Source organism: Trichechus manatus, unplaced genomic scaffold (genome assembly GCF_000243295.1).
Source record: "Trichechus manatus latirostris isolate Lorelei unplaced genomic scaffold, TriManLat1.0 scaffold00027, whole genome shotgun sequence".
NCBI classification, from domain to species: Eukaryota; Metazoa; Chordata; class Mammalia; order Sirenia; family Trichechidae; genus Trichechus; species Trichechus manatus.
The window spans coordinates 16,459,449-16,475,825 of NW_004443963.1; the positions used below are offsets into that span (position 1 = coordinate 16,459,449).

Genomic DNA, 16,377 nt, shown 5'->3' on the forward strand with positions numbered 1-16,377 from the left:
ATTCTCAGGCAGGACTGAGAGGGTAAGGGGGGTGGGGGGCTGTTACCAGGAATCTACATGGGTCTCCTCTGAACCATCAGACCATACCACTTCTCTGAAGGGGGCAGGACAGCCTGGACCAGACCACAAGCTAGTTCCTAACTGCCCTGTGCCTCAGTTTCCCTGTCTGTGAAGGGTGGATAATGTACTTACCCCATCGGGCTGTCGGGATTAAATGAGTTCACATTTGTAAAGGGCTCAGAGCAGTGGCTGCCACTGAGGAAGCACCATGTGAGTGTTAACTAAAATGTGGCTCCGGGGGAAGCAGACCCAGAGTGAGCCTCCTGGGCATCTGACAAGGGCACCCAGACCTCTCGGGACTGGATGGCAGATGCGGTCCACCTGCCAGAGCAGTGGGAGGTGGTGTCACCACCAGTGGGCAGGCCCTGCCGAGGAGCTGTGCTGGAAGGAGCAGGATGTCGATGGGAGCAAGGCTTCTTCCTCCACTGGGGCCTGCTCGCCACCCTTAACATTTGGAAGAAGGCACAGAAAGCCTTGTCAACTTTGTGGGACGAGAAGAAATACACAGAGGGAGCAGAGCCGCACGTGGAAATCCCTGCACTTGGGGGTCCGGAAAATCAAAGTGCAACAGAGGAGAGCCCTGCGACTACTGGACGGGACAGCAGATGGCCAGGGTCGGTGGCGATCAGGCTGCCCACAGACACGGTGGTGTCCACAGGAGCTGTGTCCACAGCCAGGGTCCCAGCACACCCCTTCCCAACACACTGAGGATTTGTCCCCTAGAGACAGAAGACCTGGAGCTCGGCTGGGGGTGCCCTCTTGGAAAGGTGACGGAAGGGGGACACATTACTGCTGCCTGGCCCACACCCCCAGGCACACCACAAGATGGCGTCATTCACTCAACCTCCAGTGTGCAAGAGACCCATGCTCAGGTCCAGGTTCAACCCCCACCTGTGACTCAGGACCATGCTCTCTCTAACAGACTGCTGGGGCCCCCTCCCTCCGAGCAGCCCCCACCCTCAAGCTGCAGTTACTGCCAACCCCTCGTCCCCACCTCAGGAGGACACCAAGCCCTGGGACTTCAGTGAACAGCTCCAGGGAGTGGAGCCGGGGCAGGAGCTATGCCCACCCGTAGCCCCAACCCTCACCCACCCCTGACTCCCTTCACTCCGGCCCGACTCAAGACCCCAGTCCAAGGGCCCCAGAGGGCCCTCTCAGACTCCCTCCTGCCCGCCCACCCCGTGTCGGAGCGGCCGGAGCACGGAGGCGCAGGAACAGAGAAGCTCGTCTCTCATCTGAGCTTTATGAGCGTCATTTCCTACGGCCCGACTCTGTCCACCAGCAGCTTACTTCGCTGAGGGGGAAGCAGGGCCGCCATGGCCCACTGGGCAGCTGAGGGAAGGAGTTCACTGGAATCAGACTGGAACCTCAACTTGGAACCCAGGGTGGTCACCCTAGACCAGCCTCCTAGTGCACTAAGCCCTCTGAGAGGGGAAGCCACTTTCCTGAAGTCGCCCGGCCACTCTGCTACTGTGCTGCATGCTGCACCGCCTTAGGGTCTGGCTCAAGGTCTGGCTCGGGGTCCGGCCTGGCATCTAGCTCAGGGTCCAGCCTGGGCCCCACCTCTGCCTCGGGTTCCGCAGGCCTGCTCTGGGGGCTCAACACCTGCAGGGCTTCAAGACTGCCAGGGTCAGCCACACCCACGGGCAGGGTCTCGGAGTCCCCTTCAGCCTCAGAATCCCCTTCAGCTTCAGCGTCCTCGGTGCCACTGGCCCCGCTCTCAGAACCCGGGACAGGCGGGATGTCCCGAGAGCAGTGCAGGCCACAGTGGGTGGCCACAGCCAAGAAGAGCCCGGCTAGGGCCACCTCAGATCCAGCCAGGTAGAAGATGATCTCATAGCTCTTCAGCACATCCACCAGGCGTCCTGCGGGGAGGGAGGATAACACAGAGGTAAAGGCCTGCAGGGACCCCACCCTTCACCTCCCCACACCCACTTGTCATTCGAGTCCTTAATAACGTCATTTCCCCTTCCTGGACCTCATTTCTAAGTGATACGGGGCCTCTGGTGAGGCAGCACTATACAGTTTATAAGGCACCCCCTGATTCAAGCCCTACTAGGGCCCTGTGATAATTAGGGGTGGGGTGGGGCATGGGGCTCAGCCCTGCTCTCCCAGGGACCTCCAGCTCTTGCTCTTCCCATTTTTACCCCGTGGTCTTCAGGGGCCTGGATCAGTCCTCCCCGACACCCCCCACCACCACCAAGGCTGCCTCCTGTCCCTCCCAGGAGGCCCATGAGCATCAGCCTGGGAGGCAGGGCTTGTGGGGAAGTAATACCTATTTCCATCTCTGTATTTTCCAAGTTTTGTATCACATGCAGATAGTACTTTCATAATCAGGAAAATCTTTTAATTGCAAATATTTTTCCCTAAAGTATGGTCCCTCTGGGCCCCACCCTCTCTTTGGAGCATTCTGTGGCTGCTCACAGCCAGCCATGACCCCTGGGTGGGCATCTCCGTGGCCTCGGTGCTCCCGTGCCTGAGCCCCTCTGAGCAGTACTCCTCTAAACCTGCCATCCTGGTCACTGCCCAGCCAGCACTGTCCCTGTCTCTCCCACACTCAGTCCTGTCCTGTCTTTGGTGTGATAAATCACACTGGCTTCACCTTCTCCTCACTCCATGTGCCTTCTTCCCTCCCCTTTAGGTCCACCCGGGTCAGATGAGAAAATGGAAAATGGGTTCCTGAGCTTCTGGGCGGGAAAGTAAGGCTGGTTTTGAGGCTTTTGGTGGTGGGCTTGGGTGTCACCCACACACTGGCTCAGGGACTCTGTTGCTCAACCTTAGATAAGATGACAAAGCTTCACGAGTAGGCTCGGCCACCCCAGCCCCGAAGAGAGGATGGGGAGCTCAGCCCATCTGCAGAGACAGGCAGCCTGAGCCTCTCTCCACTGTCAGTCCACCGCCCAGCCTGAGCTCAGCCCTTTCCTGCCCAATGACAGTTCCCCACTGTTCAGGACAACCTGAATGCCGCGCTTGTCCTGTCTGCAAAGTGGGAGAAATGGGTGGCCAGGCATTCTGCTTTGCCTGCAGAGTTTCAGGCCACAGCAGTGTTAATTATCACTAGTGGCCCTTTTCACTCTCAGAGTGTCCCTGTTTCGACAGTAAATTCTGAGATCATCCTGAGAAGGGAGAGGCGCAAGAGGCAAACGGAAAAAAACAGGTTTTCTGCTTATTAGTGTTGAGTGGCAGGTCCCAGGCAGAAACCAAATGGGATTCTCCGGAGGATCAGGAGTGTCGATGGAGGGATGGGTTGTCACCAGGAGTCCACATGGGTCCCCTCAGAACCACTGGACAGATGGCACCACCTTTTCAATTTTAGTTCCTGCCACACCTGTATGGGAACACTGTCTCCCAAACGCCCTGTGCCGATTCATACTGGGTCCCTCCCGGAAGCTCCTGCTCTGCTCCGTAGGAAGCTCTCCCTGACCACCCTGACCACAGTGATTTCCTGCTCCCCATGCCTAAGGGCAACAATGAATGTCTCCATTGTTGAAGACACCAGCACTTCTCCTTCTCCCTGTCCACTCACCGAGCATCCCACTCTGCTCCTGGGGCTGGTCCCCCAAAGACATGTCCCTATCTCTGTGGTCCTCAGAAGCTGGGAGACTAGAGCACCCAGACAAACGGTTTTGAAGTCGTGAGCATTTGGCATCAGGCAGACCATGTTCTACCTCCGGGACTGCAACCTGTACTAAGCCTTCATGCCTCGGTTTCCCCATCTGCGCAGTGAGAACAGGCATCTGTACTTCACAGGGCCTGTTTGAGAACTGCTGGAGGTGCCGGAGTGGCTTGTCAGTTCCCACCCAGAGCTGGTGGTCCCAGCTTGGGGGAGGGGCTAACTGGCTATGGGAGGGGGTCCACCCCATCAGGCTGTCTCCGCCTGATGAATCCCTTCCTCTCACCCCTGGAAGCGCCATCTGGGACCGGGAGAGGGCTTCCCTCGGACTTAGGGGGCACTATGCGGCGCCACTCCGCTTCCCGCGGGGCCCACCGGCAGAGGGTGGTCCGATGAGCACAGCCACGGCCTCGACGAGTAGCACCAGACCCAGCGCGCTGGGGAAGCGCGGAGCGCCTACGACTGACATGAGCACTTCGAACTGCAGCGCGCCCACCATGCCGTAAGAGAGGCCGAAGGCGATGCAGAAGGCCACCAGGGCGCCGTAGGAGCGCGCGCGCGCGCTGCCCAGGTCTGTGAGCCCGTTGGCCAGCAGGGCCAGGCTGAAGAGATAGGCGACGTGCGGCCGCAGGCGCGCTAGGCCCGCCAGGGCGCCGCACGCCGGCCGCGCCACGATGTCCACGAAGCCCACGATGGACAGCAGGAAGGCGGCGTCGGCGTCGGGCACGCCTGCGTCCTTGGCGTAGTTCACCAGCAGGATAGCGGGCACGAAGAGCCCGAGAGCCATCAGGAACTTCGTGACGACGTACACGGCGAAGGCGCGCTCAGTGCACACGGCCACGTCCAGCAGGCGGCCGCGGGCCCGGCCGCCAGGGGGCGTCTCGCGCAGGCGCAGCCTGGTGCCGCCCGCTTCTGCCTCCTCCTCCGTGACCGCGGCGCGGTCCCCGCGTGGTCCGGTTGGCGGCCGCATGACGGCGCCGCACGCGCAGCAGTGCAGCAGGAGGCCTCCGAGCAGCAGGAAGCCGCCGCGCCAGCCGAAGTGCTCCAGCAGCCTCTGGCCGAGCGGCGACAGCGCCGACAGGAACACCGGGCTGCCCGCCGCTGCCAGCCCGTTGGCCAGAGGCCGCCTTCGCTCGAAGTACAGCCCCAGCATGATGAGCGACGGCTGGAAGTTGAGGGCCAGGCCCAGGCCTGCGGGCAGGCGAGGCGGGCGCTGAGCCAGGCTCCCGCGGGCCCCTTCCCCTGCCCCCAGTAGGGAGTCAGAATCCGGGGAAACTGGGTCCGGAACTTCAAGGGCCACCCCTTGGGGGAAAACCGAGGACAGGTGGTATCCCATCCAGGACTCCCGACTCTTCCCCCTCGCCCCCCGCCCCGTATCTGCACAGCATTGGAGAAGAGTGGCGGGCCCCCTCATCTGTGAGCGCCCTCACCTGTGAGCACCCCAGCCGTCAGGTACAACTCCAGGAGGCGAGTGGCGAAGGAGGCCAGGACCATACCCGCTGAGGCCAGCAGCCCACCTACCAGCATCACTGGGCGACAGCCAAAGCGGGTCACGAGGATGCTGGACACGGGGCCTGTGGGCAGGGTAGGGTCATCACGGGGGCTGGACCAATCTCGCCGGTGGGCGCTAAACTCCAGGCTTTGCACCTCCCAGCCATGGAACGCCATGGAAGGCGGCTTTGAAGGGTTAAGGTCACCTCTGGGTTCAAGGACCCAGAGAGGGCAGTGTCTGGCCAAGTCACACAACTCAGCTGGGACAGATCAAGGAGACAGGGCCCTGCAAGGGGCCAGGGGAGGGACATGCCCTGGCCCAGAGCCCCCATTGCCACCACTCCTGAGAAGCCGGAGCCCAGAGGAGAAGGGGCGGATCCCATCCCTTTGTATTTATCTTCACACACTCCAGGTCCCTGCTTGGCACAGCCTGGAGTCCCCATGGGGCTGCCTCCCTAAGCTTTTTCCCCAGGGCTGGCGCGGAGGCAGGACCGGCAGGATGAGAACTGTAGGTTAGAGTGGACGGAAAGGGAAGGCTCTTTTGATCTGTTTCCCCACCTGTAAAATGGGTGGGCATGGGTTTGTTGGGCAGGAATGGAGGGGCCCTGCAGGCTGGCCAAGCTTGGCCATTGTCCTCTCCCTCCCAGGCTAAAGTTTCCTGGGGCTTCCGCCAGCTCTGGGAGTGCTCAGGGGTCAGGTGTCCTCTGCGGCCTGATCTGGGCGCTCACTCCTGGGCGGTGGTGCAGCAGGAAGGGGCCAGAGGGCGCTGACCTGTGCCATAGAGCATGGCGAGCATGATGGAGGACACCCAGGCTGTGTCGCTGTAGCCGGCACCGAAGTCGCTCATGAGCTCACGGAAAAAGACGCTCACGGCCTTGGGGAAGCCATAGGCGAAACCGGTGACCACAAAGCAGGCGCCCAGCACGGCCCAGCCCCAGCCGCCGTCCGGAGGGCCTGTTCCCCGCCGGGGGCAGCCAGCACCCATAGCAGAAGCCTGTGCTGGGGGAGGAGGCAGGAGGCGAGTGCGAGAGGGAACGGCGTGGGTCTGCAGCCCAGACGGGGTGGTGGGGAGACCCAGGATGGGGGAACGGAGGCACGGGGCTACCCACCCAGGCCTGCTTAGGCATGGAACCAGGAGGGGAAACTGATGTAGGAGCCTCCTTCAAGGGGCATCTGGAAGCGGGGGTGGTATCTGAAGGGGAGATAGCAGAGGGTCATTCCCACCTCAGACTTGACTTCCTGAAGGCACTTCTTGCCCCTCAGGACCTACTGATGGCAGGAGGGGGTCCTGGTGAGTGGGAGCGCTGGAGGTGCATAGGGACCAATGTCCCCAATGTGCACGTGTGAGGGCCTCAGGACACAGGGAACAAACACCAGAATGACAGACACCAGCCTGCAAAATAAACCTGTCTGGGTGGAGTTTATTTTCTTCCTGATCTATGTTCCTAATTCTTCTCAAAGAAAACGAATGACTATTGTCATTAGAGCTTTAGACCGGAAAAAAAAAAAGAAAGCTAAACCACATTACAACAGAAAAACATTAGCCTTGTCTCAGAAGCCAGGGAGCTGAGTTCCAATTCAGCCCAGCTCAGTGGTGGATTTGCTGTGTGACTTCAGCACGTACCCTCCCTCCCTGGGCTTCAGTGTCCCCACCTGTAAGATGGGGGGATTGATCATCCCCAGGCCTGGCACAGCTGGACCAGCCAGAAATCTCTGGCCAAGTGGGACCTTCCACCCCACAAGCCTCTGGCAACCCCTCAAACCCTCCACAGACAGAAGTATTCTTTAGTGTCTCATGCCCCTGGAACTCCACGTACCCCATGACAGGTGAGGAAGGTGGCCCTCAGAGGCAAGACAGAGCAGCCCAGAGCTGGGGCGGGAACCCAGGGCTCCAGGGCCAGCCCCCTGCCCTTCCTCAGGGCCCTGGTCAGTATCTGGGACTCTGTCCCTCCCCTCCCCCAAGTCCAGGTGCTGGCTTTTCCTGTCATCCTACTGGGTTCAAGAGTGTAGTCCCTGGCAGCCCTTGCTCCACTCACCTGTCCAGTGGGTTTGGGGATGCAGCCTCACATCTCCTGGGGCTGCTCCCTAGCTCCCTGGTGAAGCTTATCCTGTTGGTGCTCACAGCTCACAGGCTTCCCACCAGCCCAGGATCAGCAGCTGGCCTGGTTCCCCCGCCCCATCCCTCCCCTCTCAGGGCCTGGGGCTTAGATAGGTCGGTCCTCCAGCCCTGCTAAGAGGCTTTGCCGAGGACAGGGAGAAGGGACAGGGCAGTGAGCTCGGGCCGGGCTAGGACCCCATGAAGGGGCTCCCTGTCCCAGGCTCCCCAGGGAGAGAGGAGGAGGCCCCCTCAGCCTTCTGGAGCCTCAGGTCAGGACACACAGAGCCTTGTCCAGGGGGTCCTAATCCAGGGCTGGGGCACAGCCCTGCCCTGGGGAGACCCCACGGCCCTAATCGCCTGACTCCTCGCCCACCCCACCCCCAGGCCACATTCCAGGAGGGGCCACAGTGGGCCCTTTCCTAGGATAAGGCTAATCCCAGCCCCGAGAGTCTTGGAATGTGGGGAGGGGAGGGTCCAGAACAAAGAGCACTTGTGTCCCAGGCCACCTGAGGATGACTTGCTGGTGGTCCTGGGCCTCAGCCACTATTTTCTGGGACACTCACAAGCAGAAATGAGACTAGGGTAGAGATGAGGGGTACAGCTTGAGGGCTTTAGGGCAGCTCAAAATGAGGGCCGTGAGGGCCTGGGAGTGAGAGTTCTCCCAAGGAAGAACCAATGGCCTTCAGGACCCCTGGACTCCATTCTCCAGTGAGGGACACCCTGTGCCCTGTCCCCCAAATCAGACACCACTATTCCTGCTGCTGCGTCCACTTCCTTTATTTGTCACCATTTACAAAAATTAAAGAGGGGGATATGTGGGGGGCGGGGGGCAGGGGGGCAAGGGGCTCCTCCCCACTGGGGCAGAGAAGGTGGAAAGAGGTTGGGTGCAAGAAGTAGGCCCCTCAGGGAGAGTCCTGAGGCCCCTGGAAGGGAAGACGCTGTTCTGTCCCCCAGTTCCACCTGCTTTACTTAGAAGGCCCCAGGCCCCAGGGCAGCGCCCTCGGAGCTGCTTGGGCGGAGTGGTGAGTGGAGGGCAGCCACCTGGCTCCTGGATCCACTGCTGCTGCTGCTGCTGCTGCCGCCAGCTCTGGACACCCCCGAGCAGTGTAGGGGTGCGAACTCAGATCCTGGGTGGAGGCAGGTCCTCAGCGGATGAGAGGCGCTGAGCGGTCGTTAGTGACGGTGGGACGCAGCTTCACGGTGGCAAAGGGATTCGTGCCCCTGTAAAGGGAGAGGCTGGGCTGAGGGGGACGCATCCCCCCTAACTGGCTGCAGGCCCAGGGAAGGCAGGAAGGCAGCTGAGCTGGCATCCACCCCTCACCTCCTGGCCCAGTGGGTCACCTGCGCCCACCCCAGCAGTGGGGCCCTCCTCTGAGCCTGCCCCCTCCCCGACAGAGGACTCACTTCGGGAAGAGCTCCGGGGGCTGCTGCTCCCACGCCATCAGTTTCTGCAGTGGGGGAGGAGGAAGGCCTTGTTTGATGGTGAGAGCGGCAAGTGAGCGCCCCCTCCCATCACTTGCCCGCTCCCCCGAGGAGGGCAGAGGATGGACCAGAGGACCCCTGGGGTGCCAAGGGAAATGAGGCCCCGCATTCTGAAGCCCAGAATTCTGTGGGTTTCAGATCTGAGAAGGCTCTGGGCCAAAGTACTGTGTCCCAGGGCTAACGCCCCCATAAGACTGCGGTGACTCCCACGGGGTGGTGCCCTCTCTACCCCCACGACCCAGCCCACGTTCCGACCAGGTCCTGCCTCCCTTGGGTGGGGAGGCCTTCTCCCATGCTCCCAGTGGGGCACTGGGGCTCCAGTCCTTGACACCAATGCTTTCCCCCTCCCCTCTACCCCAGACTCAACCCTATCCCACCCTCCCTGCACAGATGGACAGACAGAGGCCGGACAGAGCAGGGGTTCCCTGGTATCCTGCCTCCCTGCCCACTGGATGGCCCAGTGCTGAGGACAGGCTGGGTGGCTCACCTTAATGTCACTGGCCACCCCCATGCTGCCCATGCTGCTTTGGCGGCTGTCAGGCAGGGGTGCAGGTGCGGGGCTAGGGACCCGGCTCGGGGTGCGGGAGCGGGACTGGCCATCCCAGTACTCTGAGGGGGTGGTGGAGTTGCCTGGCCAGTCTAGCAGGTCATCAAGGCTGTGGCTTCCCCGGAGTGGGTAGGACCTGAGACCAGAGAAAGGGGGAGGGGGGAGGCCAGAGTCAGGCCCTGCTGCACCCAGCCCCCACGGGCTGGGCCTCCCCCTCTGTGCCTGGCTAGAGGGCAGTCCTGAGAGGAGGCTGAGGGCTGGACACAATGACCTTCACATAAAGAGATAAGATGTGGTTCTCCAGGGGCTAAGGGGGCTGGGCCCACCCAGGACTGCAGCTCACAGATGCCTCCCATGGTGGGTGCTGCCACCCCCTGAGGTCCCCATCCCTGCCCCAAACCTGGCCACCCAAGTACCTACCTGGAAGGTTGCTCATTCTTAAGGTTCATGGAGGTCATGGGGCTCAGGGGCACCTCCTCCACAGGCTTCACATAGGCCTCAGGGAACCAGCCACTCCTGCAGGGTGGGGGCAAAGGGCCCCTTAGGCGATGCCCAATAACAGTGACCAGAATAACAATTCTGCATGGAGCAATACTGAGCACTGCTGCATGCCAGGCCTTGCTCAAAGGGCTCTATGGCTAGTAACTCATTTAGGCCTGTGAAGGAGGGCTTTCCTGGCATTTGAGGCCTTGCTATTGGCCCTAACCCACCTGTCCAACCTCGCACCCCACCAGGTTCCCTTAGGGAGGAGGAAGTGAAGTCCAAGAAGGAAAGCGATTTGCCCAAGTGACCAGGATGTATTCCCTCACTCACTGAGCACCCCCCATGTGCCGGGCACACAGTGCACAGACAACCCTGCCCTCCAGAAGCTCCCGACGTGGTGGGGAGACAGACCCCCAACAAATGATTACCAGGCAGGGAGCTAAGGGTGAGAGGGACTGGGGTGGGGTGGGAGAGAGACCACAGGCAACTGTAGGAGCCCAGAGGAAGATGCACCCAAGCCCCAGGTGCCTGACTCCAAACCCAGGGATCCTTTCACCTGAGTCCATCTGCTTCCCTCCACCCAGACCCCCTGGCTCGGGATGATCCTGTTCACCAGAACGCCAAGTCCAAACCCCTCCTTGACAGCCCCACCCCTGCTCCTGGAGACTTCGTGTGGGCTGGGGGCTCATTACTGCATCTTTAGAGCAGCTGGGGTTGGGAGGAAGTCACTATCAGCGTTCCTTAAACTTTTGAGACTCCACAGAACCCATGAGATTCTTGTAGGATATCTGGGAGAATGTTCTCCAAAAAGCCACCTTAGACTCAAAAAACCCAATCAACAACATCCTCACCTAAAGGTAACAGTGATGGTTACTGTTACATGTCAACTTGGCTAGGCCATGATTCCCAGTATTGTGTAACTATCCTCCACTTTGTGATCTGATGTAATTGTCCTCCATTTTGTGGTATTGTGTAATTATCCTCCATTTTACATGTTGTAAACCCTAAACCTCTATATGTTAACGAGGCAGGATTAGTGTGGGGTGTATCTTGCATCACATCCTTGCTACAGGGCATGACTCAAGTCACAACCTTACTCAAGTCACTGCCCGACTCAAGTATCTGATGTAAGGGGAGTTTCCTTCATGGTGTGACCGGCATCCAATATACATGGACACTCTGGCAAAACTTGCGCTGGATCCTGCATCTGGCTTGTCATCATCTGAATTTCAGTTCTTGGGACTTCAGCCTGTCATCTGACCAGCCGATTGTGGGATTCTCCAGCTTCCACAGCCCCATGAGCCAACAGCCTACCATCTGACCTGCGATTGTGGGTTTGTCAACCCCTGCAACCATGTGAGTCAGGAGAAGCCTCCAGCCTGACACCTGACCCACCATGGATTTGGGACTTGCCAGCCCCCACAACCCGTGAGCCATTTCCTTGAGACACATCTCTCTATGTCTTTTTATATATACCCTTCACTGGTTTTGCTTCTCTACAGAACCCAGCCTAAGACAGTAACTGAAGCTATTTCAGCACTACCAGAATAAAACCATTTCAGTATATTTTATTTCTGTTTCACCATAAAGTGCCTACTGATGATAAAACTGGGCATCCTTTTTTCTAACCTATGAAGTACAGGAAGAATAATAATGTTCCCGGGAATGTGGTTTGAGCGCACTGGTCTAGAAGGTTTTATAGCTGGGTCCCCAGGAGGTTTGCTACACATCTGTCATGGGGACTTGCAGGGTGGCACCATGCTGCCTTCTGCCCGTGGGTCTGCACAGCAGCACCCCCAGTGGGTGTTTGTGCCATTTGTGTTCTTGTCATTTCTCTACCCATAACCTGCCCTTCCATTCACAATCCATGAAGTCACCTGCACCTAACTATGAGCCTATCCATCCATGCACCCACTGACTCATCTATCATCCAGATGGCAACCACCATGGACCACCCATCCATCCACTGTGTATCCACTAATCCATCCATCCACACACTCACATCCCCTGCCCACCCACCCACTCACATATCCCCCACTCATCCATCAGTCTATGTATGCACCCACGTCCATGCATCCTCCCATGCCTCCAAGCACCCAATCAGTCTCCAACCACCCACCCATTACCCATCCACTCACATAAGCATGCATCCACCCATCCACACAATCATCCCCTTATCCATTGGTCCACCTGTCCACCATCCACTAACCCACGCGACCACCCAGCTGTCAGCTCCTTGTTTTATGCATCCATTTGTGCCCCTCTACTTTTTCTCTTTCCATTCCTTCTCTCCTGCAGCATCCCGCCCATAAACCCCTTTTATTTTCTCCTGCAGAAAGAGTGACCCCTGCTTGCTCCTTTTTTGAGCTGCCAACTCCTGGGCTCCTCCAGGCTTGCTGGCGCCTGTGAAGTACTTCCCACCGCTCCCTCCACTTGTGGTGTTAGAAACAGCCCCAACTTAGGTTCTTTAAGGATTTCCACCACACGGACTGTAAGGAGCTGAGCGCTGTTCAGTCTCAGAGGTCCCAGCACAGGCTCTGCTCCTGGCCCAGGAGCCTCCCAGCAGTACAGCAGTCACCGCCCACCTCTCCCTTCCATCCCTGCAACCATATCTCAGCTCCTGGGTTGACTCAGGGTACAGAGATGGAGCTACCCCATCAGATTTCTGCAAGGATCCACACTTTCAAGAAAACTTTCTCATTCCCCTTTGTCCTCTACCTACCACCCTCACGTGGCTACCCTGAACTTGGGAAAGTGGCTCTTCCTACCCCGACTGAACAGGTGAGAAAACTGAGGCTGGGGGAGGGCATTGGTGGCGTGGAGTCCTCTGAGGCCCCAGGGGAGTGGTCCGGGAAGTCTCACTCAGGGCTAGAGGCCAGGCCTCCCGGGTCTTCTTTCCACCCTACCCTGCACCCCAAGGCTCCCACTCACGCGGAAGAGCCCTCCAGCTTGCCGTACAGCCAGCCGTTCTTGGCCTCGGTCACTAGCACCTCCACGACGTCTCCAGCCGAGAAGCGCAGCAGCGTGTGGTTGGCGCCCTCGGAGTGGGAAACCAGGGCGCGGACTCTCCTGGGGCCACCGCTGCCACCGCCCCTGCTGCCCGGGCGCTCGCCGAAGGAGTTGGAACGCGAGGGCTGGGCGCTGCCGGTGTAGAGCGAGGCTGGGGACAGGGGGAGCGGAAGAGGGTAGCGGCACGTGGGTGGGAAGTTCGCTTTCGAGTCTGCCCTCGATCCCTCCTGCTGCAGGGTAACCCCAGTTCCTCTCCCTGCCCCTGGGCTCCCAGTCTGTGTCCCTGTCCCTCCCTCTGCGTCGCGGGGACAGGACACTCACTGGCGGACGGCGTCCGGGGCAGGGAGCGGCGGTCAAGCTCCAGCTGGGACGCGGACCTGGCCTCGGCGGGCTCGGGGCCGTAGGAGCCCGAGCCGTGCCGACTGCGGGGGGAGCCGAATTCTCCCAGGGGCCTCTGGGGCTGCGAGGGGAGACGGGCAGGGGAGACGGGCAGGGGAGGGTGGGGAGGGGGGGCGGACCGGCCGCCTAGTCCAGCCCCCACCCCCAATCCCAGATGTCGGCGTAGGGGTTCTGGGGCCTGCGGCCGAGCCACCGCTGTGGCGCCGAGACCGCGCCCGGCCGGAAGGGCGGGCCAAGGGGCGCGCGGTAGAGCGTGGCCCTGGGGGGCAGGAGGCTCCAGGCTGCAGGCCTCAGGCTCCAGGGGCCCACGGGGGGCGCGAGGGGCGGTGGGGGCTCGAACAGCGGCGGGGGCGCGTAGAGCGGCGGGGGTGAGAGCGGCGGCGGGGGTGAGAGCGGCGGCGGGGGCGCCCAGGGCCTCACCATGTCCAGGCGGGTGGGCGTCAGGCGGCCCGAGGGGTATGGTGGGCCCAGCACGGGGCCCAGCAGGCCTGGGGAGTGGGCACGGGACGGGCTGCGGCTGGCTTCAGACTGCTCTTTCCACAGCAGCACGCGGTTCTGCAGCGTCCCCCGGGCCTGGCCGGGCGGGCACAGGGGTCAGCCATATCCAGGGGCCCCCACAGTCATGAAAGCTCAAGACTGAATTTTCTAGCTGGAAGGAGAACTTTGGGCCCTCCCAGCATCAGCCCCTACCCTACTTTGTCAAAAAGTCCCTCAGTTTTACTTGGGGAGCTGCCGCACCCCTCTCTCTGTGCTTCGGGCAGAGCTGTCCACACAGGCCAGCTTCAGTGATAGGTGCAGGACCAGGCTTGGCCACTCAGGTCACTCCATCCTCCTGGTGATAGCAATGGGCTCAGGGATGGCATTTATCCAGAAACTGTGACCAAATAACCCAGTCCCAGGACTCTTCCTTTAGCTACTTGTAAAAATAAACTCACCCTCACAGGTTTGCTAAATAGGTAGAGAGAAGCAATAGACAGTGACACATTTCTAATAACATCATTTGTGCTGCTGGATCCAGCTATACCTGAAACCCTTTAACTTACCAATAACTAGAATAATACCTTTTCTGCTTAAGCAATTTGAGTTAGTTCTCAGAAAGAGATCTTTCAAATACAGTTTTCCAGGCCAACCGTGTAGTCTGCATAAGCATTTCTTTTCTAGTATTCCCAGCATACTGCATCCATCTACCTCTGCTTGAATACTTTCAAGGCTAGGAAACTCAGCTGATCACATAATCCACACCACCTAGGATGGTCAAAGAGGTTTCGATTTTAGATCTGCTGTGCTCCCCAGCTATAAAGGCCTTTCCCTTCTCCATCCAAACCTTCCCCTCCCTCAAAGCCTAGTTCAAGCCTGTCACTTTAGGAATACAACTTCCCTTCATTGAGTTCTAACTCCTTGCCAGACCCTGTATTAAATGCTTTACCTGCATTATCTTATTTGATTCTCACAATAGCCCTGGAATGAAGGTGCTATTATTATCTCCATTTTATAGAAGAGGATATCGAGAGTCAGAGAAGTCAAGTGACTGGCTCAAGGTCCCACAGCCAGTAAGCGGTAGAGTGGCCTCCTGTGACTACCTTTCAATGGTTTCTCCCTTCAGTCTGGCCCAGCTGCTAAAAAACCTCATAATGATCTCAAGTAGCAAAAACAGGCCTGGAGCCTCACGTCACAGGAATGACTGGTCCAGTTGGTCATTAGGAGGACACCCCCTATTTCCTTGCAGTAATTAATTAGCAAAATAGCACAAAACCCCAAAGTCCTGTGTGCACTTGCATCATGGACAGCAAGCAAAGTGAAATCATTCGGTTCTGCATACCACCTTTTAAAAGGGACTTGGTCCAGTTTGAACTGAGGGGTTCTGAGAGGGGTGGACGTAGCAAGTCCCAGCACAGACAGCGCTCAACAGCCAGGTCATCGCTGGCTTCCCTCAGCCCTGCCCCAGGCAATTTAGACAATGGTCAGGCAGAAACACTGTACAGGGTTTCAATACCATAGAGCAGACCATGGGAGAATTTTAAAACTATGGAGTGGGAAAGGCCTTTCTAGGTATGACAGAAAACCCATAAGCTCTAAAAGAAAAGATTGATAAATTTGACCAAGTGAAAAATGATTTTTTTACATGGCAAAACCTACCATAAGCAAAGTGAAATAATTTCAGTACCATCTAAAGAGCTCTTGCAAATTAATAAGAAAAATGGGAACATACACCAAAACATAAAAAGATGCCAACCTCACTTGGAAGAGAAGTATAAAGTAAAACTATACTGAGATACTGTTTTTTACCTTTCAGATTAGCAAAGATCAAAAGGTTTGCTCACACGCTGTGTTGTCAAAGGAGTGTGTGGAAACAGAATCTTATACATTGCTGGTGGAAATGTAAATCAGTGAAACCAATACCTATACCCTTGGGCTCACCAGTTCTGTTTCTAGGAATTTGTCCTAGAGATGTGCTTGCACAACTGCAATAAACCCAAAGAAGCTGAGCGTGAGGTAGGAAGGCATGTTCTTGACTAGACTTGGACTAAGTAAGGACTGATTACTGGAGATGAATGAGAAAGGTACCTTACCGTGCCCAGGCTGGGGCTCTTATAGTTCTTTAAATCTTGTTCTAACTGCATTCGGCTTATAAGTATAAACCGACCGCTGTTGAGTCAATTCTGACTCATAGCAACCCTAAAGGATAGAGTAGAACTGCCCCATAGAGTTTCTAAGGAGCAGCTGGTGGATTCCAACTGGCAACCTTTTGGTTAGCAGCCAAACTCTTAACCACTGTGCCATCAGGGCTCCTGTAAGTGTGGTGGTGTTGTTGTTAGGTGCCGTCAAGTCGGTTCTGACTCATAACAACCCCGTGCACAACAGAACGAAACACTGCCGCGTCTCCCACCATCCTCACAATTGTTGCCATGCTTGAGCCCACTGTTACAGCCACTGTGTCAATCCATCTCGTTGAGGGTCTTCTTTTTCGCTGACCCTTTACTTTACCGAGCGTAAGTATAGTAACAGGTAAATATTTGTGCTTAGCTATCTTAGGAGTTACATCTTATATGTTCTAAAGGCCAGCTGGGTCAGACACCATGCTACCTGTTCCCCGTGCTGAGGGGAAGTGTGGCTGTTCAATCCACAGCCCTCTCCCGAGGGGCGATCACCCACCAGGAGGCAGCCAAGGGAGTCCGTCCCCACCCCCCACCCCAC

At 58.1% G+C, this 16,377-nt stretch overlaps 2 protein-coding genes across 2 annotated transcripts in view; both read right to left on the reverse strand.

Annotated features, from left to right (window-relative positions):
- Positions 1-1,527: 1,527 nt before the first annotated feature.
- Positions 1,528-6,149, reverse strand: SLC16A8 (solute carrier family 16 member 8). Its single transcript, XM_004374037.1, has 4 exons — positions 5,936-6,149; positions 5,104-5,247; positions 4,049-4,864; positions 1,528-1,925 (listed from the first exon to the last, which is right to left on the reverse strand). Exons 1-4 carry the CDS (start codon positions 6,147-6,149, stop codon positions 1,528-1,530), a joined length of 1,572 nt encoding a protein of 523 aa, XP_004374094.1.
- Positions 6,150-8,407: 2,258 nt separating this feature from the next.
- BAIAP2L2 (BAR/IMD domain containing adaptor protein 2 like 2) overlaps positions 8,408-16,377 on the reverse strand; it is a 29,186-nt gene continuing 21,216 nt past the window's right edge. Inside the window, exons 8-14 of the mRNA XM_004373852.1 lie at positions 13,603-13,755; positions 13,105-13,243; positions 12,706-12,934; positions 9,712-9,807; positions 9,232-9,427; positions 8,667-8,710; positions 8,408-8,483 (exon numbers count right to left, since the gene is read on the reverse strand). Of these exons, the coding sequence (XP_004373909.1) occupies positions 8,408-8,483; positions 8,667-8,710; positions 9,232-9,427; positions 9,712-9,807; positions 12,706-12,934; positions 13,105-13,243; positions 13,603-13,755 (933 nt within the window). The remainder of the gene's footprint in view (positions 8,484-8,666; positions 8,711-9,231; positions 9,428-9,711; positions 9,808-12,705; positions 12,935-13,104; positions 13,244-13,602; positions 13,756-16,377) is intronic.

What these genes read in the sequence shown, in the direction of transcription:
- SLC16A8 (XM_004374037.1), bottom strand. Translation starts at nt 6,149, where the DNA reads ATGGGTGCTGGCTGCCCCCGGCGGGGAACAGGCCCTCCGGACGGCGGC. An exon ending in GACGGCTGGGGTGCTCACAG is followed by an intron (nt 4,865 to 5,103) that starts GTGAGGGCGCTC and finishes GCCTGCCCGCAG; the next exon opens with GCCTGGGCCTGGCCCTCAAC. An exon ending in CATCGGACCACCCTCTGCCG is followed by an intron (nt 1,926 to 4,048) that starts GTGGGCCCCGCG and finishes CCCTCCCCGCAG; the next exon opens with GACGCCTGGTGGATGTGCTG.